We start from the raw sequence: 27,235 nt of genomic DNA on the forward strand, positions 1-27,235 counted from the left end.
TAAAGAAAAATATTTTTGGATTTAACTGAATCAGCTAATAAAAACCAGCTATATTTTCCAGGCTGAGAGTTCAAGTCTTGAAATGTCTGAGTTCCAAGATAGAAGAAACTAATATTAAGAATCCATGAAAAGAATAATATTGTAAGGAGAAAGAAAGAAAACACACTATATCAGGCATTCATTTTTTTTTAGCACAGTATTTTCTTTAATAATGGCTATAATTCTGTCTATATTCCTTTCAAGGATATTTTGTCTCAAATTTCTATTGTTTAAAGAAACACCAAATGAACTGGATATTCCAAACTCGAGGAGGAGGTCTTATATACTCTGTGTATTTGCCAAAACTCACAGAAATGTACACTAAAAACAATGAATTTTCCTGTATGTAATTATATAATTCAAAGAAGAAAAAATATTGGGGCGGGGAATCTTCTTAAGTGCATTAAAACAAATTTTAATAAGCTATTTCAACCTAAGCAAGAACCTTGGGTGCCAATATCAATGTGAAGTGACATAAAACAAACATATTATGAACATCTAGAAATCTGGATTTACAATGGAAATGATGACAGCTTCTGAAATTAAACAGCACTCAATTGCTAATTTTCTTTGAGAGTAAGATCTGTACCCTGCTGGGCTTATAATTCTGTTTTCTCTTTTTGTGTTCTACATGTGTAAATATTGCCAATTTCATTTGACACCAAAAATTATAAGTTAATGAATGACACAGAGACTACCCTCTACATGAGAGGCAGTGTGTTATAAGCTTCCTGGCAATGATTTGAGGGGGAAAAAGTCAAACCATTTCAAATGTATTTGTAACAAGGAAACAAATTTATTGATTTTAAAAGACAAGACACCATTTTGTTTTGAAAAACACAAGAAAGCTAGCCTGAGTTCAAGTCTGAAATATTCAGAAAAATCCTACTAATATCTTTAGTATGTTCCAGTCATTTGTTTAAACAACACACTAAAAGTTAATATATATTTTTATAATTATAAAAGTTCCCCAGTTATTATACAGTACACAATACAAATCGCCCACAAACTATTATTTAGCTCCTGCCAATTTTGAGAGGACATGATATACTAAAAGATTTCGCATTTCTCACAAAAATCACATCAGGAAATACGTATTTACAAAATCAAATACATTATACAAAAAACCATCACATGTTATTCGGTAAAGATGTTTTTAAATAATTAAAAAGTTTATTCAACTGTAGTCCAAAAACTGGAAAAGAACATTACATTATCTCACACATACAATTTCTACAAAAGTTGCTTACCTCATTTACATAATTTATTCAGTCGATTGTAAAATAAATGTTCAAATATCTCCTAGTGTTACTATGTTTCTGTGCTTGTGGGACTGAATAATGAAATCTGCCACTTACTAAGTGAAATTTAAATGATGGCACTTAAAAAAAAATACAGTATTTAAAAAAAACACAATGAAAGAAGTTTTACCTAGAAGGTACGAAAGCCCTGAGTGATAGTAGAATTACTGATTGGTAAGCACTATAATTAACCTAATTAAAAGTTTACCACCCCAGGCACAAATTTCCAAGTTTTCTGAAGGCACTCACTTAAAGTTTCTGTAACCAACTCACTGGTCACCATCATAGGTCCCAATTGATGATGGAGATGAGTAGAGAAAAAAATTTGCTTTGGTACAAAAGATGCTTTTTAAACCAATAAAATTCAATACCTCCTATATTGGGTCATTTAAAATTGTATTTAGCAGGTAAAACAAGGCAATCATTTGTTCAAAACTATTAATTCATTGGAGGAAAAATTTACTTGGTCATTAACAGTCAATGAGAGTTTTTATTTTTTCTTTCCTCCCTAAAATCATATTTATTCGAACAAAGATTTGTTGTCCTCATTGTTGAGCTACATAAACATTTCTTACCAAAATTTCATTACTCAGGGCTTCCAATCCCAACATCATAATTTATTAAAAAAACAAAGAAGGAAAGAAAGAATCAAACACCAATAAGAGACAAAACACATTTTTGAAAATGACATATTACCAATTACTTCAAATAAAAAAAAAATCCTAGGCAGTCACTTTGTAAGTGGCTTTTACTATTTAAGTAAAATTGGTAAACTAAACTCAGGTCTACTGGCACATAAAATCACTAGCAGCAATGATCAGAGCATGCAAACTGAGAAGCATTTACAGTAAATCATCATGAAGAATTCAAAAGAAGAGAGTTAAAATTAAAACCCTTTGAGTATTGCATGTTAACACATGAGTAATTTTCATGGTTTGACTTCCTAAACTGCCTAAAAAGCAATCTTACGGCAAACTTGCACTAGGCTATGAATATCCTTCCACCAGACACTGGAATAGGTTACACTGTGTGTGTGCCCGGCTAGGGCAGCGCAAGCACATTTGCAGACGACACTGCTCTTGTGTTCTATCACGCAGGAGACAAAGGAGTCCAGTGCACGCAGAGCGTCGCTTGAACAAAGTCGGCGATTGTGTAAGCAGACTGGCATTTATAGATATCAGAAGCAGTAGTCATAGCATCTCCTGGCAGATAAGCTTAAAATCAAGTGCTTTCCTTTCCTTTCTATCTATATATAATTTTTGGACAAAGTATTGATGTTTTTGAGCATAGGTAAAATTATGCCCTGTATTACGAAATTCCCAATGTATTATGAGGAGATCTAACTCCAAATAGCTTACCTGCCCCCAAAGAGTTCAGCTTTTCTTTAGCCACTTGAACTCATTTCTTCCTAAGGCTTCACTTATAACTGTATGTTCTAAAGCTAAATAAATGAGATCTTTTGTTTTGCTTTGTTTTGGGGAAAAAAATGTAACCCTTTATCATACCTTTTAAAGGCAATCTAGGTACTTTCAATGTGCAGAGATCAGTTATGACATAGGTCTACAGGCCCATGTATTGTCCTCCTTTTCTAGAGACATGCTGTGATGCTAGAAAAGTTGATTTTGTTTTTCCTGTAAACAGTACACTTACTTAGATGGCAGTGAATATTTGGGAATAAATATATCAAGCCCTCTTGAAGAAAATTAAGAGTTGTATATAAAAGCAAGTGTTCAGCGTGAAAACACTTTCTCTTCCTACCCCGCCCCCCTTTAAAAAAACAGCATAATTAGACATTTGGATATAGAGTATATTTTACCGGTCTAAATCTAAATAAAGGATCTGAAAGGCTTTTGTCCCCCATTGTATATCTTACAATGCTCAAAGGGTTAATACAAGGCATTACATCAAAGGGGTTTTACTAATACTAGAACTAAGCACTAAATTAATGCTTCTATTCCAGTTTTTTGTTTTATTAAAATCATCAAACTTGCAGAAATACTAGGATTCCATTAATTGATTTGTTCTAACCATATACATGGAGGATGATCTGATCTAGTGACAAGCCCAATTTTCAATAGGATTGCATGGCAATCTCTCTCCCCCATGTTCTATGTGAGTCATACAATTCACAAGGCCCGATTTTGATTTGTTGAAGGTAGCTATTGTTTCACCAAGAATTTTGGGAGGGAAGGTTATAACAAAGGTCAATTTGTTGTTTATAACCACTGCCTCAAATTGTACACAGAGGTGACTTGCCAAAGGTTTTTAGTTTCTACTTGTGTCCACACAGGGAGGACCAACATCACAGTGACACACATTTTTTCCTTTTATACTAATGTTTCAAGCACAGCATTATCTTAGACATCTCAAATATATTATGTGAAGAATTTTTTTTAAATTTGAAAATGCATCACGTTTAGCACTTCTAGAGAATGCATTCATGTAAAAAGGTTCATGATTACAGTAATGAAGCCGTATTCATTCCTGAATGACTGACAGCATTCTATCAGAACACGTTCATTTTCACTTGTCTCCTACAAATCAAAGGCAGTCAATGTTGCACACTACTCATTTTAGTTATGCAGTGTTAAAACCATTTTCTAAAATTTACTTTTGTTTTTAAAGTACACTGTCTGAAGAGAGGTGCATGAACCTTGCTATACAGTACAAGAAAAAGCACAAAAAGGAAAGCAGATTTCTGAAAAGGCAGTAAGACTTATATAGTCAGTCCAAACATAGTTTGGATGAAAATCCTGAAAAAGTAACCAGCCGTTTAATATCCAAAAAACATTTTTTTAAAAAAATTGGGTCCTGTGTTCCAAAGCAATGGTTCAACCCATTTCACCCTATTATTGTTCACTGGCTTCATAAATGCAAATCTTTTGGGTATGATTCTCGAAGAATATGTGAAGATCAAACTATACTCATGAAACTCAATTCTATTACATGGAAATACCTTTTCTGGAACTTAAAAATAGCCAACATACCTTCCTTTCATTTTTCCTCATGGAAAGTGTATCACTTGCTTTATGTAGATATTTTTCATGACTAGTGTTCAACTACAATGCCGAGAAATATTAATAACTTCTTAAAATGTGTTCTTGTCACTTATCAATAAGCCTACTGAGAGTATTAGTATCTAGTATTATTTAGAAAAGTCATAGTTTCAATGGATAAAAAAGGAAATAAAATGTTTAATAAATGCAATAAAATATGGTTGCTCCAATCTGCTCAAATGTATAAAGTATGTTTTTATTTGCTAATGTATTTCACAATTCAAGTTCAAAATTGTTAAGACCTTTGTTTATGATTGTGTGTGTGTGTGTCTTACTGTGGACTACAAACAATAGGAAGTAGCTTAGATCAGATATTATTTAGTCTATTGGTCAGAACTATCTACACCAGTCACAAAGAATTAATGTTCCTAACTGTATTCATAACGGAGATCAGGACAGTTTTGGTGAGTCAGGTTGAAATGTAATAATATTTATAAATCCTGATCTGTCCAAATTTAGAACAAACCATGAACAACTGGAAGAAATGTTGAATCTTGAATCCCCAATCCCTGACTTTCATTAATCTAATTCTGCCCATTATTATCAGATTCCTCTAACAAAACAAATATATCCAACATTAAATTAAAGGAAACAATGATAATAAATACATTTAAAATTGTTCAACAAACTAGATACTAGTAAATACATTTGGTCCAATACCGATGTAGTATAGTTCTAGAGGTGGTGGATAGGGTTAGGAAAGTGAAAAAAAACAGAAAAGAGAGTCAAAATGAGGAGTGGGTTTTTTTCATTTTTTGATTAAATTTACCTGTAAATGTTTCCTAATGCACAATGAAGTAGATACACAATCTTTGAAGCTTAAGGTGTCTTGTTTGTCTTTGTGTGTGTGTATGATGGTACAAATTCATTGCCTTTTGGGGAGAATAAAGGGGATGATCATTTAATGATATTGAGATAAAGGTGATGACCTGGTAAAGACTTTTGAATATACGAGTTGTATAATATAAAATTTGAATCAATTTAAAAAATTACATCAAAACATTTAAAGTTTACTTAAGAAACTTGTTGATCTTAGTCATAAGGCAATCGAGCAACAACAGTTGACAATATGCTGCTGCCATATTACCCGATAAAGCCATTTGGTATTTTTAACTTTACAGATTGGCTCACCCTCTCTTTCCACCCCACCCCCACCCCAATAAAACTGGAAAGATAAACATCTTGAGTTAATATAGGGCTCATTAATAATCTGTAAATCATTTTGTGCTTTCCCTTTTTTTTGGCTTTATGTATTTATTTTTGCTGATTAGCCTTTTTAGAACTATTTAAATGAATGAGTGTGCCTGTTTTTACATTGTTTTTAATAATTTGAGTGCTTAAAAGAATCTTGGCTCTTCATGTAAATTAGAATGGGGATGGGTGGATCCACTCTAGGATCTCACCTTCTGACTTCGTAGCTAACTCCCGCCCGTGGGCAGGAATGTGTGCGTGTGGACACAGACAGCCAGGACACACAGACAAACACTTAGAATGAAAAGATGCACTTCGATTAGTACCTACTTATTTGAACTTTCTTAAATGATAACTACATAAGAATGGTCTAACATATATATGATTTTATATAACAAGTTGGTAATTAAAACTAGCTTGCTATTCCACACTCTTAAGCAATCTGATTTATAATCAAGTAATATTCAGCTCTAAGGATGAAATATAGGTTCATGGTCACTCAAAGAGGGAAATAGCTTTTTTATCTTTTTGTTTTGCTTCATCTGCCCTAAATTTCCTTTGAAGAAGATGTAACCTGTCCTTGCTTCGGGAATCTGAAAATGACAGTCACAACTTGTCAAATGGATTGAAGAGGAATTTACATGAACAAAATAAGCCTTACTAAACCTTAGCTTCAGTTCTGTTTTAAGGCACCATGTTATAGCCGAGGTACAATGATCCCTGATGTACATTCTTCGATGGCACTGGTCCATCCGGCCACCTATCCGAATCCTATAGAACAGGGGATAAGCAACAGTATGGTGTGCCAGTTACACTGCCTTCAGGTTCTGTTTAAAATTTAAATCCACATACTTTAGAAACCAGGAAATATTTTTGAAGGAAATAACAATATGTAAGTTGCTACATTCCTTGCATTCTATAAATTTTCTTTTATAATAGCAGCATATTAAACTACTATTAGGAAAAAGACCTGGAATAAAAGAAAGTCATCCAAATGGAATGGTTTCCTGTATGTCCAGCTCAGCATAAGTAGCTTGTACACTTAAAAAAAAAAAAGTCAAGTCATTTTTTCAACTTCAGTATCTAACTATCACAGCCCCACTCAACAGCAGAATGCATCTGTGCAGTGGTCCCAAATACAGAATCAGTAGTCATTAAACAGAGGAATTGGTATGCAAATAACAGTTAAAATTCACTGTTTAACAGAAGCTTGCATTAACATGATTTAATAATTATGTACACAAATTATGTACATATTAGCATAATCTTTTGCAATTCTGTCATTTGCTCTCAACTGATAAATGTACAGCTCAATTTTTCTTCAGAGAAAAACAGATGACCTTCCCAACCCTCTAGTACTATAATGAAAATGCTCTATATTCTTTTGCCGTATTCCAAAATGTTATCAAAATAGTGTCTTGTGGGTCTGTCCAATGAAAAGCACCTTTCAAAAGCAAATTTGATGCATCTGCTGCCAAATGGGCATGCCTCCAGTGTAAATCAAAGAAATTAATTTCTTTTGATATTTCACAGAAGTGCATCTAATTAAAAACTTACACATGAAATCAAACACCAAGACTAACAATCAACAATAAAATATTTTAAGCTACAAAAATGTAAATTACTTTCAATTATAAGAAAACAAAAATATTAAGTGTTGTAAAAATCCTTGACACCTGAAACTAAGAAAAAAAACCTCTTATTATTAAGAGACAAATAATTTGTTTACATTAAAAAAAAAGACCTGGCAAAATACATACACCCATTCCATTTCACAACTCTAACAAGGTAGTGTTCCGCACAGATAGAATTGACAACAGTTGACCTTCAGGCTTATTAAACTTTTAACTCAAGCCAAATATCAACAGGGTTAATGTTAGCTGGAAAAATACACTTTAATATTCTTTAGACTGCAGTGTAGGTATTTCCTGTAGTGCTGCACTGTCTGATAGTCTGAGTACTTGTGACGATGTGCTCGCTGTGAATTGGATTCAGGAGGCTGGGCTGCACGCTGCTTTCAAGAACAGGCTGCAGACAGCCCACTGGAAATGCCTGGTTCAGCTCAGTTTTCTCTCTTTTGGCTTGAGGTTCTGAAGAGTCATCTAGTTCTTCATCCATTTCACTTTCTACTTCACTGCCTTCATCTGTACAAACAAATAATACCAAAACTATCACCAGAAGACAAATTGAAAAATGGCAATCAGCATGTATTTTGGGAACACTAATACAGTACTTTAAGCAAGCAACTTCTTAGCTCTTCTCAGGGGACAAAGCTTGTAGGTTTCCCTTCCAATGGATTTTACTTGTATCAATGCTCTGTTAATATATCTACACTTCTTTCAAACATAGCAAAGGTAACTTATTTTTGGTTAGTTTTTCACTCTGGTACCTTTAATAGCTATTTTAAGAAGACCTTTAGAATTTCCTAAAGTTTTTATATTAAATAGTTGCATAATTTGTGGCATCCAGAAGTAGTCAATTTGGTATTGTATTGAGCTGAAGATGATAACTAAAAAAAGAAGTGAGTAAGGGAGGGATGGAAGGAAGGAGGGAGGAAGGATGAAAAATATTTCAGTCTCCTCCAAAAATCTATACTAGATCTACATTTTATCTGTGTTGATGTTAATGTAGGTAAGACCTAGGAGGATATATATCATGTATAAGCATGGGTTGTAAAGACTTTTTGGTGCACACAAATGTTGTAGATCATAATATTAAGTAGATCCTTATTTTTATTATGAAAAAACTATAAAGACTGAGGCAGTAGTATCAGACTGAAAATGTACAATGAATTTCTATTCCTGGTAACACTGATACTCACTGGTATTTATTTCTGAAAATTAAATGTATGAAATGGTCACTGTTACCTCCACATCTTAATATATTTTATATTAACTAAAACATCATAATGGGTATCACACTCCCTGACTTCAAATAATATGATAGAGCAATAATAATCAAAACAGCATGGGCCCTGGCTGGTTGGCTCAGCGGTAGAGCGTCGGCCTAGCGTGCGGAGGACCCGGGTTCGATTCCCAGCCAGGGCACACAGGAGAAGCGCCCATTTGCTTCTCCACCCCTCTGCCACGCCTTCCTCTCTGTCTCTCTCTTCCCCTCCCGCAGCCAAGGCTTCATTGGAGCAAAGATGGCCCGGGCGCTGGGGATGGCTCTGTGGCCTCTGCCTCAGGCGCTAGAGTGGCTCTGGTCGCAACATGGCGACGCCCAGGATGGGCAGAGCATCGCCCCCTGGTGGGCAGAGCGTCGCCCCATGGTGGGCGTGCCGGGTGGATCCCGGTCGGGCGCATGCGGGAGTCTGTCTGCCTGTCTCTCCCTGTTTCCAGCTTCAGAAAAATGCAAAAAAAAAACCCCCAAAAACAAAAAACCCCCAGCATGGTACTGGTAGAAGAACAGACATACAGATCAATGGAACAGAATTGATAGCCAAGAAATAAAACCACATATATATATGGACAAATCATCTTTGACAAAGGAGCCAAAAACACACAATGGAAAAAAGAAGGCCTCTTCAATAAATAGGGCTGGGAAAATTGAAAAACCACATGCAAAAGAATGAAACTTGACTACAGTTTGTCCCCCTGCACAAAAATTAATTCAAGGTGGATCAAAGACCTAAATATAAGACCTGAAACTATAAATTACATAGAAGAAAACAGGTACTAAACTCACGGACCTTGGCCGTAGAGAACAATTTATGAATTGGACCCCAAAGACAAGGGAAGTAATGAATGGAATTATATCAAATTAAAAAGCTTCTACTCAGCAATAGAAACTGACAACAAATTATAGGCAGTCAACTAAATGGGAAATATTTGTAAACAACAGCTCTGACAAGGGGTTAATATCTAAAATATATAAAGAAATCAGAAGCTCAGCAATAACAAGCAAACAATCCAATTAAAAAATGGGGAGAGGACCTGAACAGACACTTCTCCCAAGGGGGCATACAAATGGCCAACAGACATATAAAAAGATGCTCATTTTCACTAACTATTCGAGAAATGTAAATCAAAACTACAATGAGATACATGTCACACCTGTTAGATTGGCTATTATTAACAAGACAGGTAATAACCAGTATTGGAGAGGCTGAGGAGATAAAGGAAACCTCATTCATAGCTGGTGGTAATGCAAATTAGTACAACTATTATGGAAGAAAGTATGGTGATTCCTCAAAAATTTAAGAATAGAATTACCATATGACCCAGCAATCCCTCTACTGGATATCTGCCCCCCAAAACTCAAAAACATTGATATGTAAAGACACATGTACCCCAATGTTCATTGTAGCATTGTTCACAATGGCCAAGACATGGAAACAACCAAAGTGTCCCTCACTAGAGGATTGGATAAAGAAGGTGTGGTACATATATACAATGGAATACTACTCAGCCATAAGAAACAATGACATAGAGCCATTTATGACAACATGCATGGACTTTGAGAACACTATACTGAGTGAAATAAGTAAATCAGAAAAAGCTAACAACTGTATGATTTCACACATAGATGGGATAGAAAACTGAGACTTACAGACATAGATAAAAGTGAAGTGGTTACCGGGCGAAGGAAACGTGGGGGAGGTGGATGGGGTCTTGAGTGAATGAAGAGAGGGAAGGGTATAAAGAGGGACAAATATAAGGTGATGGAAAATAATTTGACTTTGGGTGATGCATATACAACATAATTAACATTTCAAATGCTATAGAAATGTTCACTTGAAACCTATGTACTCTTATTGATCAGTGTCACTCTGTTAAAGTTAATTTTCTAAATAAAATTTAAATATTAAAATAAAATCATAATGGAATACCATGTAATTATTTTCCAGTATGTGGTTAAAATTCAAAAGGAGAGAGAGAAAATGCTCATGCAGCTTTACTCCTATGTAAGATTCCTTCAGGAGAGTGTAAAGATTATATCTTCAGGAGAGATCATTTTTGAACAGTGGGGAATGTAGTTCTGCCTTTAAAATCTTTTCACTTCAATTTCAGCATGTTTTATTGCTTACCAAGAAAAGATAAACATGTAATCACATTAAATACCTCTTCTACAATTAAATATACCTACACTTATTGTTGTATTTTTGACCTCTAGTGACTTGCAGAAATAGAATCAATGTCCATAATGTTCTCTTCTCTGGCATATCATGTCCACATAACTCTTCAGTCAGATTAAGTTGGACTCTTTCTAAGATTGAGTGTAGCTTTACCAGTTGCGGTACACCTATCTTAAAAGTCCCTGCTAATGCAGCTCTTGATAAATGGGCCCCTTGATTTTCTTTCTCTTATTACCAATAGGGGCAATGAGTGTTTCTGGGAGAACTGGTTAGGAGTAACAGGGGCCTCCATGTATGGTTATGCAGTGCATAGCTGCTAGGACCTACATCTCCTGAGAAATGGTGTGTCATTAAAAAGGTTGAGTTTAGATTTACCGACTGGAAATGATGTCTTTAATATATCATTAAGTGATAAACACAGAACCTTTAGGTGAGGCAAAAGACAACTTGGTCCATCGATTTTATATGGTTCTGCTTTTGCCTCTGGAAAATGAACTTGATGATAATATTAGATTTGTTAGAACAAACACTTTTGAAGGGCTGGTGGGCTGCCGGGAGAAGGAAACAATTGATAGACATTTGCTTCATCAAGAAGGTATAATTGAAATGTTTGTATGCTACCTTACATTTTGTTAAGGTATTTGCTTATATATAAACAAAAAAGGAAGGATCCTCACACACAATTTTTAATGGCAGTAGTCTTTTAGGGTTGATTATAAGGTTTCACTTTCTATAGTTTCTAATTCTCTGTATTACTTTAAAATTTTATACAGAGCTAATATTACTTTTATTATCAGGGAAAAATATTAAAATTCTCATTTTGTGAAGAGTGCCCACAAAAAAATCTTTAACTTTTTCACTTTCAAGCCTTAGGCTCTGACTACGCCAGTTTGTCCATCTCTCAAGAAGCAACAGGTCTGGGGTGGATGGGACCCACAGGGCCACACCAAGAGTGTGTGATAAGTAGTGTGATTCTCTCAGCCTCCCCCCCCCCCACTGCATTCCTGTTCTTGAGAGATAGTGTCAAAATAATAATAGTAACACACACATACACACCAAAAAGCCATCACTGAAAGGGGAAAACAATCATTTCAAACAGGTAGCCAAGTGAAGAAAGCTCCTTCCGCTTCCCTGATGGGGACAGCAATGGTGGCAGTGGGAAATGGACAGAACAAACTTTAGTAATCCAGGCCACTTCTGTTCAGGTTCGCTTGATGGTGACAGGGTTCCTTTGGATAGGCTACAAAGCAACCCACAAAAGCACGCCCTTCTCCAGTTTCTAAGGGCGAATAGCAATTCCACTGACATTTTGTGTACCTACAAAGACTCAAAGATATTTCCTAGAAACTTACGTGTGAGTATGGACACTTGGTACACAAATTAACACTAGGTGCTACTGAAATGTGCTGCAGACTGTTTTGTTCAGCACTTTACAGAGAAGACTGGCTGCCATTCAGTGGCCACACAGCAACGAACCTACTGCACTTCTAGGTACCAAGGGTGAAACCCCCAAATTTGGGATATGAGGCTTTGGAAACAGTGCATCATTAGGGCTGCCTTAGACTGACATGGGTTTCAACTGCCACCATTCTTGCTCTGAAATTACAAATTGGTATCACTTCATAATTGGTTTCCTTTTCTAAGGGTTACTTGATGCAACAATATTTGGGGGCCATTAGTTTCTACTTTTCCCGCTTTGTTATTGTGTATGGTACTCTAACAGGAATGAATGCATCCGTAATTGGGAGAGACTGATCGGACTGCACCCAGGGAGTGACCTGGCTCCACATGTGACTTTCTGGTCCATTCCTGTTTCTCATCACCAAAGAGGGATAGAGCTAGACACTGAACACCCTGATATGCTCCAGATAGCACCACTGCGCTCATGTGCAGACCCCCTAAGTCCTTCCTCTTGCCTCAGTTTCCCCATTGGTCTTGGCTATGTCTTGGAAAGGCTAATTGTGTTGTTCTCACCAGTCTTGATGCATTTTGCCCTGGACTTCACAACTCAATTACTTTAGATCACAAAATAGCTTTACTTTTATTTTTTGAAGAAAGACATAAATTTTCTATAGTATTTGTTTATTAGAAATTTAACATTTTTATAAAAACTGGGCTGGTATTTTCATAGGAATATTTTCACTTGTGTGTGCTCTATTACAAGCTGATTTTCCACCAATCCCCATCCTTTTACTCTGTGGTTTTGCAGAGCAAGAGCTTCTTCAGGAATATGTATTCTACAGTCATATTAGAGTGGCAAGGCCGGTATTAAAATTTAAGAAGAACATATGTTACCCTTTTCATCAGCACCACTATTGATCTTGCTTTTACAGTAAACATCATTGCTCTTTCAGAGCTCTTTTTTCACTGAAAAGTATGAAGTGGTGATAGGTAGGCTGAGGAATCTCTTTTTCTTGCCTGTAGGCCTTGAATAAAAATATTTGAACCAATTTTATCACTTTTCTCTAGGACTCTGGAGATAGTCAGAAATAATTTGTTACTTGTAATGAACTTCAGGAAAAAAGTCAAAATGAGCTGGTAAGTGTGTTTAAATTTAATTCTTGCACTTACAGTAACTCACATAAAGAAAGCATAAAAATGGAGAAATAATGAAGGATTTCAATGACATAACTGTTATATCTAGGATTGTATGCCATTTCTACAGAATAAGAGTGCCAGAGACATATTACCTTCTCCTCTATGAGAATTTCCTGGTCAAATAAAGTCTTTAAAAATGTACATTATTTTCAGTTCTTACCTTTATCCAGATTTCCGGGAGAAACAGCATTTAAATCACCAAACTGCAAAACAATAGTCATTTGTGCAACAGTTACTACCAGGCAGAATAAAATAATATTCTCAGTCTGTGGCAAAAACACCATACTATGACTTTTTTAAACTATCAACTAGTGACCATTTTGCTCTCTAACTATACAGGTCATGTAATTTTTCAATCAAACTTGTCAGATTTAAACATTTTAAATTGTGTCGCAATTTAGCTGTCTTAGCCTCTTTGCAGAAGGATAATAATTTTCTCTGCCTTCCACACTTCATTTTACTTTTATTATTTCAACTTAGCAGTGAAGAAATAGGGGCCCAGCAGCCTGAATGAACATGGCTTTGGTGGAATAAATGTGGGAAAGCCCCAAGGAAGCAAGGTATACCAGCCCCAATCCCATGCCCAGTTGGTGAGTCCACCTGGAGTCTACATTAGAAAAACATGGTCCAGCTGCTTGGTTGAATTCTGTTTTCCAAGCTTTTATTAGTTGAAATGAAAAGCATAAAAGGAGCCCCAAAGCTGAGAGTTTTTACTTTTATAAAGAGACTTTCTTTTTGTAATTTGATGTTCTTATTTATTAAGATAACAGCAGTCCCCCCCCTTTTTTTTTAAAAAAAAGAAAAGCATCTGATCATTACTAATGCAAACAAAAAAGAGCTTAAGATAATATGGTGAGAAGCAATCAGCTGGTGAGTTAGCAAACAGCTAAAGTGTCGCAACTATGAGTTGATGCTTCTCATCTCTCTCCTGTCTGTCCATCCATCTGCTATTTGTCTCTCTCGGTAAAAAATTAAAAATAAATTAAAAAAAATTAAAAAAGGAACAATTGATAACCTTCAGCTTAGAATTTATTTTCTACCTTCAAGAGATTGATGATAATTCTACAATAAGAAATACATTTTGAGAGTCTCAGGGCGAATAAAGATGAATACATTGAATAAAAAATTGAAGAGCAGAAATAACAAAGCTAATCAGAAAATGATGAAGTAAAACCTAAATTCATCTACTTTTTAAGTGGCAAACATAATATTTTTTAAAGCTGATGATTCAGAATAAGACATTATTAGAAATTCAGATTTCTCAACAGACTTAGAAAGGGTGAGACAGAAATTCTACTTACATTTGGAAGTTTGCTTATAAAGAGTTCCATGATAGGGGTATTTTTTTCATCTACAAGGTATGTCTATAAAGTAATAAAACTGATCTTATTTGCAAACATACACTTTTAAAAAAAATCTAAACATGTATTCTTCTTCATAGTAGCTACCTTGGGAGCTTACACATTTATCCCGAGGTACAAGGTTCTGGGAACCTGTTTGACAATATCAAGAGTCAGTTTATTCCTTATTAAAGAAAGCCCATCTTATAATTTTATATTCAGTTGTGACTCCAAACAACACTCCAAATTTTATTCACTATACTGTAGTTATTTCTGGGATGTTTTCTGATTAGTCACCAAGATCATATTCATCTGTCACAATTTAGGATATTCAAATTAATGTCATTTTACTCTTTATTACGTCTTGGCATTTCAGAGGCAGTTTAAAAAGAGGCATTCCAGAACATTTTAAGCCAGAATAGCATTACTGGAACAAATGTGTAGCCTTCCTAGGTGACTGCTTTGAAGGATCAAGAGATTCTCTGATATATAAATTCTCATATGTTTGTTTGGAAGACTGTCCCATTACTTTATAGGTACATCCCCATAGGGAAATAAATATAAAATCATAAACACAGAACTTTTAAGTTGGTCTTGAACACATGGGTCAGAACCTTATCTTAGCTAAAATAAAAAATTCAGAGTTTAAGTTATACAAAATTTCTTGAATTAAAGAATATAATACAAGCAACCAAAATCAATGGGACTCTTTATTTATTTTTGGTACTATTTAAATATTTAGAACTATAAACAGAGAATGCCTAAGGCTAAGGGATCATTTATAAGTTATTTCTAATTGATACAACACAGTACGATTTTTACTTCTTTTAGATAAATACTTAACACTTAAGATCCAATTCTGGAAACAAGTTGGCAGTGATGAATCTAAACATAACTCTATACCTATAACAAGATCTGCTTTTTAAAAAATCTCTAAAAGTTGTTTGAGACTAAATTATTATTGCCATTGATAAACAATAATATCACACAGAGTGAAAACCAAATGCTGGACAATTTGAAAAATTCCTTTAAAAGAAACACTGTGTTTTGTTGCTGCTTAACTGAAAATATGACAACTTTCTCAACACAAAGATTCTCCATAGAAAGTTTCTGCTTGATCTAAATGGATATATCTGATTATTCAGGATGCTAAAAATATTAGCAAAACTATATATGCATATTAAATGGCTCTGTGCTTATGGCTGTCCACTGTGCTGGACACTACAAAAAGTCTTAGGGACATTGTCAATGCTTCTCGATAGCTCTAGGATCAATGAAAAAATTCCATCTGTACAGCAAATAGAGAGAATAGATTTAAAATTAAAATAGTTTGTGTATAAGGGATAAGATTTTGATATCCTATATAGCTAAAGATAAGGATTTTTATATGTATTTTACATGAGAGAAAAGATGATACATGTAATTAAGGAAAAAAAAACACCACTTTAATCCTACAGGTAAGCTGAATAAGATAGGAGAATCCTTTCGTTCACTCATCATTCAATAGCTATTTATTTAGAAGTTACTATGTGCTAGGCACTGTGCCAGCCAGTTCCAGTGAGATCAACTTAAAATTTTTCCCTCTTTCCGGAGGTAGGTATCACAAGATACTTATATTACCAAGGATAGGTAGTTTTGCCAAAAATGAGGCAACCCAGAAAACCTTCGAGAAGGTTTCAGAAGTATAGGGTTATTAGAAACAAAACCAGCTGCCGAGCGGTTTGGAGCAAGCAGCAGGTCCGAGCCTTGGGAGGGACGCATGCGGACAGTGGCAGGGATGGCTGGAAGCTGCTAAGCAAGACAGTGCCACCAACAGGGAGCAGATGGCAGGGATACAGATTAGGCGAGCACAAACCAAAACAGAAGAGGAGGGAGATAAATAATCCAGATGAAACAATGGAGCTTCCTAAGAAAGTACAGAGATAACTATAAAATTATAGCTCCAGAAATAGGACAATTGTTATTGCTAACTTCCCTTCTGTACAGGGGACTGGACAGGGTTAGTACTGACTAAGGCAGGGGTCTCAAACTCAACTCAGCATGTGGGCCGCAGAGCAAGATCACAGCCGTTCGGTGGGCCGCACTAGGTCTACAAAAGGCAACTGTTACACAACACTTTTCTCACTGAAGTTGAAAACAAAAAAAAAAATCAGTACAACAAGCACAATCGTACATGCAGTTTACTCAGTGTCACATAACGACCAGAAACTGAAGTTCGCATCACAACTGCTGTTAACTAAGCTAAGCCCTTAAGAAGGTTTCTGTCCACTCAGCTGAGTGCGTTTGGCAGACACCAGACCGTCGAAGTTAGGCCTGAAGTTGTGTGTAGTCGCAAGTCGCAAAGTTGCTTTCAGATGTTCGTCAGTCAGTCTCGATTGCAATGCTGTTTTGTTGATCTTCATTGTAGAGAAGAATTGTTCACAAACGTATGTACTGCCAAACATCGCCAGAATTCTAGCAGCTCTGCAGACTAATACTGGAAACTTTTCTCTCGGAATGGACTTGTAGAAATCTGGAACGCCAACATCAGCGTACTTCTGTTTCAGAATAGTGTCACACTGCAAGTCCAGTAGTTCCATCTGGACTTCTTCTGGAACGCTCTGCACATCAACTGCGAATGGAGTGGCAAAAAGTGCAAAATGCGGTTCCAGAGCCGTGAATTCCTGAAAGCGATGTTCAAAATCATCTCGTAATCTGGTCAACATATCTGCATAGTCTTTCAGGCGTTGTAAATCGACAGCACCTAACGACTTTAGAGCAGAGAAATGAGCCATGTTGCCACCTGTCAGCTGGCTTGCCCACAAGGTGAGCTTGCATCTGAACGACTTGATGCGGTCAAACATCACAGTAATCAACTGCTTTGAGCCCTGCAGTTCTGAATTCAGTGCATTGAGGTGTTGTGTGACATCTGTCAGAAAAGCTAGATCCGATAGAAATGTTGGCTCACACAGTTCAGGAACGTCTCTGTCTTTCATTGCCATGAACAATGCTATTTCCTGCCTCAGAGCAAAAAATCTCTGCAGCACTTTGCCACGACTCAACCATCTGACTTCAGTATGATACAGCAACTCTCCGTACTCCGCCTCTAAATCGGCTAGAAATGACACAAACTGCCTGTGGTTGAGACCCCTTGCACGTATGAAGTTTACTGTCTTCACAACAACATCCATGACTTCCTTCAGTTGTATATTTTTGGCACAGAGTGCTTCCTGGTGCAAAATGCAGTGTATGGCTGCAAAAGGTCCGCTCAAACTGAGCCGATTCCGTTTGTCCTTCAACAATCCGACAACACCAACCTTCTGTGAACACATTGCTGGAGCACCATCTGTGGCCACTGAAACGAGTTTGTCCCATGGTAGTCCACATCTGTCAATACAAGCTTCCAGTTCTTGAAAAATATCCTGACCGTTCGTCGTTCCTGTCATCGGTAGCATGTCCAATAACTCTTCAAAGACGTTGAAGTTTGCGTCGACCCCTCGGATGAATACGGCACAATACGCGGTATCTGTTACACCAGTGGACTTGTCCAGTGCAATGGAATACGCTTCAAAATTCTTCGCAGCTGCAATCAGTTGCTGTTGTACATCATCGGCTGACTCCGTGATCCTGCTGGCAACTGTGTTTGCAGACAAACTTATACCTTCGAAGAGCATCTTTTTCTCGGGACAAATAATTTCACACGCCTTTATCATACATTCTTTTACAAACTGGCCTTCAGTGAATGGTCGTGACGCCTTTGCTATCATCTCGCTAACAACAAAGCTTGCCTTCACGGAATCTTCGCTTGCTGTGTTAACACTTTTAAAAAAGTTTCTTTGGTTGGCGAACGATGCCTTCAAGTGACGGACATTTTCCTCGCGAATTGTGCCAGTCAGTGCAGCAAACTGTTGTCCATGCAGAGTGTCATAATGTCTACGCACGTTGTACTCCTTGGGCACAGAGATGCATTGCAGACAAATCAGACAGTTGATTTTGTCACCTACTTGCGTAACAAAATATAAATTTTCCCACTTATCCTGAAACAGTCGTTTTTCATCCACAATCTTTCGCTTTTTAGAACATGACGATGACATTATTAAACACGGGGTGGACGGGACCAAAGAAAAATAGACCAGGCCATTTACGGCAACAAACCGCACTCAGCTGCAGCAGCTGCTTTCAGGCATAGCTAGCTTTGCTTTGTCTCATTCCAGAGCAAAGCTATAAATAGGCTATCCGCTATCGCCAGGCTTTGGGCGGGGCATCCACGGGAAAGCACCATAGAAGTAAGTAAGACGAATAATACAGTTTATTATCTAGCTAGGATGCTAGAGAAATGAAAAATACAAGTAGGCCCCTAGGCGTACTTAATTTTATCCAAAATATTTTGAACTTCGTGGATTAGTCTGCGGGCCGCACAAAATTGTTCGGCGGGCCGCGAGTTTGAGACCCCTGGACTAAGGTGACATTTTATAGCTTATAAAGTACTTTCATGGTTTAGGATATGGTATGCTTTCTCTCAGAGGTTATGCCCTCAAGTACCATCTTCTCAATATCGCCTCCTCAGAAAGGCTGGTCGGCACAGCCTCAGAATCGCCTTCCTGTCACCCTCCCTCCCTCCCTCAGAGTGCAGGCCACAGCCCGCGTCACCCCCTCTCCTTCCTCATCTAGTGTGTCTTCCCAACCGCAACGCCGGTGCCACGAGGACAGGGACCGTGTTTGTCCTCTTCATAAATGTTTCCCAGAATCTGATAAACATTAAAGGATGAATAAATACCAAATGAATGAATTTGCTTCCACATTTCAGCCGCACAAAAAAACTAATACATTTGGCAAGGTAAAGAGCTTAGGTTTCACCTTACAGCTACTGAAAACAATGAATTGATTTGTGTAACATTATGTAGGAAATACAGTTGTGTTGGATTTCAGACCGGATATTCTGATCCTCAGCTGAGAAACTAGAGAGAAGAGGGAAGAAGAAAGGGAGGGAGCCTGGGAAGGAAACAAGAGAAAAAAGAGAGAGAAAGAGAGAGAGACTGTATGTTCCATACATGGAGAAAGGAACATAAATTAAAGGATTTAAAATGTGCTCTGGGGATAGGAAGCATATGGCCTTTGATATATGTAGCAATTAAAATTCTGTCAGCTAAATAGAAAAACAGGGAATGTTATAAAAGTAAAAATAGAGTGGAAATAGAGAAAGCATATCTATCTATGGTTTTCAGAAAAAAAAAAGACCTCCTATCCTGGAAACCACTTCCTCCAGATCCTGACAAAAGGTCATACTAATGAGCAGCCTCCTGGAAATCAGCAGATTAAAAAAGTGTATGGTCAAGTCAGCCAGTGGGAGTCATCTGTCAGACCATAAATTCAGGATAAGCCTAACAATGGCCATGAAGTCTAAATGGGCACCTGGTCAGTACATCCAGTGCAACCACAGACAGGATCCCTGAGAGATACACTGAGAGGGACTCTAACTGGTGGCCAAGCAGCTGAGGAGGTTCCTGACAGGACGGAGGCCTAACAGCTGTCTCTCAGCACAGGCTCCAGGAGAGGAGGTGGGCAGAAGGGCAAATGCAGTCCACAGGTCACTGAAGAGACCACTGCGTGTCGGATCCGGCAGCAGTGAAGTTGGCGTGGTAGAGGCAAGCCCTGTACTGGAATACAAGGAAACTGAAACAATGCAGAGAAGTTCAGGAGCCCTGGCAGCAAACAGGAGAGGATTCACAGGAGGCCCAGAGACCGACACTGGGTACAGATCTGGGGAACAGAATCCAGAGTCCAGGGACTAGGGTGAGACCTCCTCATGGGGACGCTTTCTCTCCTGGCAGAGTTTACTTTGAGGTGAAAGGGTTTATGAGTAATCATAACCACATCATCTCAGGTAGCCAGGGAAATGTTCCCTGTAGTAACAGCATCTTACTAGAAGATCTGTTAGTATATCCAGAGTTATAGATTTTTAGGTACAGATACAATCTCTCTCTCTCTCTCTCTCTCTCTCTCTCTCTCTCTCACACACACACACACACACACATACACACACACACACACACACACACACTTCCATTTGTTTATTTTGATATTAGCTATCCAAGTCTAAAATCATTATGTTGGCTAAGCTACCCCCACCCCCACCCCCGCCACACACACAGCATAACTGATTTACTTAGTGGCATCAAAATATGAAAGCATGTGGTTGGGAACAGAGGTTAGCAAACTTTTTTCTAGTAAAGGGGCAGATAAGTAAGAAATAATTCAGCCTTTATGGTCCTCGTACAATTACTCAACTCTCACTATAGTACAAAAACAGCCATAGGCAGTAGATAAATAAATGTGTGTGACTGGGTTTCGATAAAACTTTATTTATAAAAACAGAGGCTGGGCTGACACCTGGGTAGAAGAAGAGCTTATAAACCCTAGAAGATCTGTTTCAGTTCACAAATAGTGAAGGGAACGGAAAATTTTGCCCTAATGGAAGATGTGAAGACTTTGGCCACAGGAAGGATATGGAACCAGAGGGTTTAAGAACTGGCAGGAATCAGGCACATGGGCAACACTGATGAAGATTACAGGGAAAGAAATAAGGGTCGACTTTTAAAGATGGGAAGTCAATTACAGGCTAATCTTTTTTTTTTTTTCCTATGGAGGCTTGCATGTATAGACAGAAATAGATCAAGGCTAGTGTTTGTGCAAATTAGTGGGTGAATAGCAAAGAAGTCTAGGATTAGAGAAGAGATTGCACTGAAGGTTGAAAGAAAAGAGACCGACAGAAAGGTTACATGTGCTTCAATAATTCAGATGGGGCAGCCTCCTGTGGGAAGTGTGTTCCAATTTGGATGGCAGGTGAAGATATGAGGAGCTAGTCCAATGGCATAAATTCTTCATTGGTAAAAGCATATGGGGAGTAGTTCCAGATGAGGATGATGGTTCTCAGGGTGAAGTCATCAAGGGAGAAATAAGGGTGAGATGTATACTGAAGAGAAGAGGAAGTAAGAAAAAAATAATATGCTGGAGGAAGAGCCTGCAGTCTACAATAATAAATTACTTCACTCAGAGCAATATCGCTTTTACACTGTTAATAGTTTCCTATTGCTGTGGTAACAAATTACCACAAACATAATGTCTAAAGACCATATGAACAAATTATTAAATTCTGAAGGTTAGAACTCTAAAATGGGCTTCACTGAGCTAAAATCAAGGTGTTGGAGCAAGCAGCAGGTCAAAGCAGCAGGAAGAGAGGATATGAACCGCGGCAGGGAGGACTGCGAGCTGGCCTAAGCGAGACAGTGCCACAGACAGGGAACATGACAAGTACAAGAATAAACTCTTTTGCATAGAAACAACTGTAAGCCTACTTTTGCCCTCCCTTGTATATAATCCTTTCTCCGCATTTCACAAGTACTTATAAGCTTTATCATTCATTCCTACCAGTTAAGGTTTACTACACGTCTTGCTATGTCTGTCTAGTTAGAACTAATTATGTTTACGCTTCTTCCCTAATGTTGCCATTTTCTTTTCTAATTGACTTATTTGCCCATTGTATTTTGTTGGCTGTGTTCTACAAAGCACTGAATTAGTTTACTTCTGATTAACACTTTGGCTATATCCCAAAGAATGCTGTTGGAGTCTTTGTAATTCCATGAATCATTTGACTCAACATTTAAAAACTGTCTACAGGCTATTCTCCCTCTTGCAATAGGGTATTTTTAAAGCCTTCTCATGCTTTTATGTTAGCTGTTTTACTAATTTTAACTTCTAAACATATCTTTGTAGTATAAAAATGATGGTTTAATCGTGCACATTATTACACTGTCTGTCAATGCAGAATCAATATTTAAAATCTACTCTGAAGTCAAAGGCAATCAAACATAGTCCATCCTGAGTAACACACAGAGCTTCAAACATGTATATACCTATAGAAAAGCAAGGGAGAAAATAAAGCAAACAAAATCAGGGACCTATTATGTGCCTTACAGCCTATCCACCCCATCTACCTACCTATGCCTACTTACCTAACTAGCTATTTAACTTAATCCTCAGGATAGTCATGTGAAGCAATGGTCCTTATGCTTATTTTGTTGATGAGGAAATTAAGACTTAAGTGAGGATATATATGACTTGCCCAGGTTGCAAAGGTATTAGATGGGAAATATGAAATTTAAATTTGGGTGTGGAGCACAGGTGGGAGAATCAATATAGGATATGAAGCCAGCCTGACCTGGGTTTGAATCATGGCTCCATCAATATCAGTTATGTGATCCCAAACAAAGTACCCTCTGCACCTTAGTTTTCCTGACATACTAAACAGACAAGGTCTACATTGTCTTCAACACTCAATGGTCAAATACTATTTGTAAAGTCCTAGAATTCCTTTCACCTCTAAAACCATAAGAAGGTGACTTTTAAAATAAAATGCCTCTAGCTGAGTAGGGCTACAGGGACTTCTGCCTGAGAAAGAAAATGTTCCTTAGGCTCTGAATTAAGGTGTTGACACCATAAACTCAATCAAGGGCTGAAATTTATAAGTACTGACCAAGCCATTTATGGCATGGAAGGTGTGTGTGTGTGTTTGTGTGCACATGTTTGGCAGAATGGAGATGATCACAAAAGTAGTAATAGCTGATAAGCTCAGAAGAGTATCAACAAGTAAACCCTGGCCTAACCAACTGCTGCTCTCTCTGCTCTTCTGAGAAATCAATGAAGGAATAAGGCCCTGGAAAGTTTTCCCTATAGCAGCAGAAATATTGTTCACGTGCAGACTTGGAACTTTCTGATTCAGTTTTAATCTCTGAACAGTCTATACTTGGTTTGAACTTTGTAAGGTTCTGAATTTTACAAATCTTATATAGCTGAGTATTCTCCTATAATTTCAGTTCTATTAACCAAAGTTAGTGGAAGAAATGAAAAAAGGATTAGGTAACACCAACTATTTTGAATGTTTCTGATGGTGGAGAAAAACATCTTAAACTTTCAATTGTAAAGGATTTCAGAACAATATTACTTTCTTCAAATGTCTTCCAAATGAAAACCAATTAATCACAGCATTTTACATTGGTACAGTTTTTACAACTGAGGCAAAGTAGTTGTAGACTTTAAAGTGATTTTCAATTTTATAAAGTTTTCAAGGAATGTTAATGTTCCATTTGGTAAAATCTCATGTTCCTTGGTCACTTTTTCCTGTAAATGTACTTTCCTATATATTTCCAAATAGCTTTGTTGAAGACTGCTAAAACGGCCAAGATTTCTGCCAGTCTGCTTCACACAGAGGCAGACGCTGCCTGCAATCTCTGTGTTCCTGCCCTTTGGGCTAGCCAGCTATCCTGGCGATCCGTGCTGTTGGCCGCTTTGTACACAGGTAGTATGTTTTCATCACGATTCTAATTGTTGAGGCTTGTTTGCACCCTTCTGCCCCCTGAAAACACAGCAAAAAATGTACCTTTATATAATTTCATATCTTTAGGAGCACCCATGAGTGAGAATGCAGTGAAGAATACAGGCCTTAGTTGTTTTTGAGAACAGTAGTCTAAAAAATAGAACATTTAACACTACCATTAAGTCAAACCAAGAGGGCCCTTTGTCCTAAGTCTCACACTGTCGAGATCTCTGTTCTGGTTGTCCTATGGCCACACCCTCCCTATAGTGTAGAGTCAATGGGTCAAGTGGATGTACCCTCCTCCTAGAGCCTGGGTTTCCCTCCTACCACCTAGACCACAGCCCTCTTATCTGAGACCCCAGAGCTTCTTGCCCAAGGACCATGAACCACCCCCTATGCCTGAATAGGTCTCTTCTCCAAATCCACCTTTCAGAAGAAGGAGTAGCCAAAGAGAGGCAGCTGTTTGCAAAGGGTGGACAAAATCTGAATACTGGGCTGAGATGTCCACACCCTGAGCACAGGCTATTCACAGTCTAGGATGGGGAATGATGCATTAAGAGAAGCTAAGTAGCCTAGGGGGCAGAGGCTGGGCCAGGGGCAGTCTATGTTCATGTCATCATTTTCTGGCATGGAACAAGGATGAGACTGAGAATTTTAAATTTAAACCCAGCCTTTCAAGTTGTTATCAAGATACATTTATCAGCCTAGATAGATAGGTTTTACTTATAGCTTGATTCATAACTTTTAAAATATTTAGACAAACGGTACCCTAGGCCCTGCAAATATTAGGGTTAGGCCTGCCAGTATGTCCTTTATGTAAATAAAACTGTGTTGAAAAATAAAGAACCTTGGTGCTTCTAACTTAAGACAGCCTCCCCTTGAAGACACCTTCAACAAAAACCATGACATTAATTTATTACATCACATGAGTACTCTGTTATCTTGATTATACCACCTCTATGTTTTAGAAATTATTATTATTATTATTATTATTATTATTATTATTTTTGGTATTTTTCTGAAGCTGGAAACGGGGAGAGACAGTCAGACAGACTCCCGCATGCGCCCGACCGGGATCCACCCGGCACGCCCACCAGGGGCTACGCTCTGCCCACCAGGGGGTGATGCTCTGCCTCTCCGGGGCGTCGCTTTGCCATGACCAGAGCCACTCTAGCGCCTGGGGCAGAGGCCAAGGAGCCATCCCCAGCGCCCGGGCCATCTTTGCTCCAATGGAGCCTTGGCTGCGGGAGGGGAAGAGAGAGACAGAGAGGAAGGAGGGGGTGGGGGATGGAGAAGCAAATGGGCGCTTCTCCTATGTGCCCTGGCCGGGAATCGAACCCGGGTCCCCCACACGTCAGGCCGACGCTCTACCGCTGAGCCAAAAGGCCAGGACAGAAATTATTAACTAAAGAGACAGTAGGTATTGGGTTGGGAAAGTGTGTTCTTTCTGTAACAAGAAAAGCTTTACAACTAACCCATTCTGAATGTCTCCTCATAAAAAGTGGAAAGGGGATGGGAGGTAGAACTATCAATGCATCCTATAATGCAGAGAAAAGAAGCCTGGAACAAAATAATGAAAGCTTACATATGGGATATCTAGTTTGTGTATGATTGTGAGTATGTGTGTTTTAGGGGGAGCTGCACTGTACAAAGAAAAATAAATTAAGTCTTATTCTAAAACTGTGTCCAAACAATTTATATGGTAAAAAATTAAAACATAGATAGAGCTCATTTGACTATTTGGAGTGAGACACTCCTACTTTCTACAGTTAATTGTACCACTTGCTAGTTCTGGTTTCGGGCAACTAACCATCCATTTTCCTCATGAGTGAAATGGGGACACTAACACATCTCTTGCAAGGTTATGGTGAATAGTAAATGAGAAGGTAAAACAGCTAGCACAGTGATTGTCACAAGGCCAGTCCTCAACTAAAAAATATTCATAAATAATTATAAGCTTTCTTATAAAGAAATGTAACTTTTGACAAGTATGTGCTACATTTTCCAAGCTACTATTTCAAGATAGTTTTTTTTTCCTTCAAATGATTTTAACCTGTGATATGATTCATTCCTTTTTTTTTTTTTTTTAATTCAGTGAGAGGAGGGGAGGCAGAGACAGACTCCCACATACACCTTGACTGGGATCCACCTAGCAAGTCCACTAGGAGGCGATGCTATACCCATCTGGGATAGCAAGTCTACTATTCCACCGGTACCTTATCTATGTATTTCCTAATTGCACTAGAATAATGCTCACTGAAATTAATCTTCATTAACTTGGTTTTACTTTAACCATATGTCTATGGCTATACCACGCTGAATGCACCCGATCTCATCTGATCTCAGAATTTAAGATGGCTGGGACTGCTTAGTACTTGAATGGGAGACTTTAAGCAGCGCTGCTTGCTTGACCTGTAGTAGCACAGTGGATAAAGCATCGAACTGGAACACCGAGGTTGCTGGATCAAAACCATCAAGACATTCATGGATCAAAACCTTCTGGAATGTGTTCAGTTAAGACACATTCAAGAAGTAATTACTACAAGTTGATGCTTTCTGCTCCCTGTCCCCTTTCTCTCTCTCTCTCTCTCTCTCTCTCTCCCCTCCTTCTAAAACCAATTAAAAAAAAGCACCCATACTTAATTACCACGATTGTACTTCTGTCAAATATGACTTTTTCACTCAAATTTTATCCTAAAAGCTTGCCTATTGAATAATTATTGCTCTTTTTCATTTTTTAGGTTTTGAAGATATTTTTTCACCTCAACTCTGAGTACATTAATTTGGATAAACCTAAGACATTTTTTTTATAATAAATCCTTAAGGATTCTTCAATTTTTTTCCCTAAAATACATTACTAAAATAGTATCTTTTTATATTTATATTCACAATTAAATCATCTTTTGGGTCCTATTTTATTTTAAAAAGTTGGTTATATAGGGAGCTTTGGCATAATATTAAATAAGTATAATAAGTAATAAAAAAGAGAAGTTAAATATAATAGATTAAATATAAAAATGTTTTTCAGAAAATCCTTTTATGAAGCAATTAATTGAATTTATAGATTCAATAAATATCAATGGACTATGTATAGTTTAGAAAGTAAAGCACATATGCCAAAACTTTAAAATAGATTCCAAATAGCCATAAAATTCAAGTAAAAGAATATTTTTCTGCTCAATTTTTTGTCAGAGCTGCATAGAAAGTTTTTAAAAAATTTAACAGGTGTACAAACAGATGCAACTTGTTTATTTTATTTTATTACTACGGCTAACATTTCA

At 37.5% G+C, this 27,235-nt stretch overlaps 1 protein-coding gene across 3 annotated transcripts in view; it reads right to left on the minus strand.

Moving 5' to 3' along the window:
- Nucleotides 1-829: 829 nt before the first annotated feature.
- RFX3 (regulatory factor X3) overlaps nt 830-27,235 on the minus strand; it is a 325,625-nt gene continuing 299,219 nt past the window's right edge. For 2 of the 3 annotated variants that reach the window (XM_066257177.1, XM_066257175.1), the window contains 3 exons: nt 14,564-14,626; nt 13,423-13,465; nt 830-7,731 (listed from right to left, as the gene is read on the minus strand). In XM_066257177.1, the coding sequence (XP_066113274.1) occupies nt 7,493-7,731; nt 13,423-13,465; nt 14,564-14,626 (345 nt within the window). In that variant the 3' untranslated portion in view covers nt 830-7,492. The remainder of the gene's footprint in view (nt 7,732-13,422; nt 13,466-14,563; nt 14,627-27,235) is intronic. The other variant, XM_066257176.1, reaches the window with a different exon arrangement.

The sequence above is a fragment of the Saccopteryx bilineata genome, chromosome 2 (assembly GCF_036850765.1).
Source record: "Saccopteryx bilineata isolate mSacBil1 chromosome 2, mSacBil1_pri_phased_curated, whole genome shotgun sequence".
NCBI lineage: Eukaryota > Metazoa > Chordata > Mammalia > Chiroptera > Emballonuridae > Saccopteryx > Saccopteryx bilineata.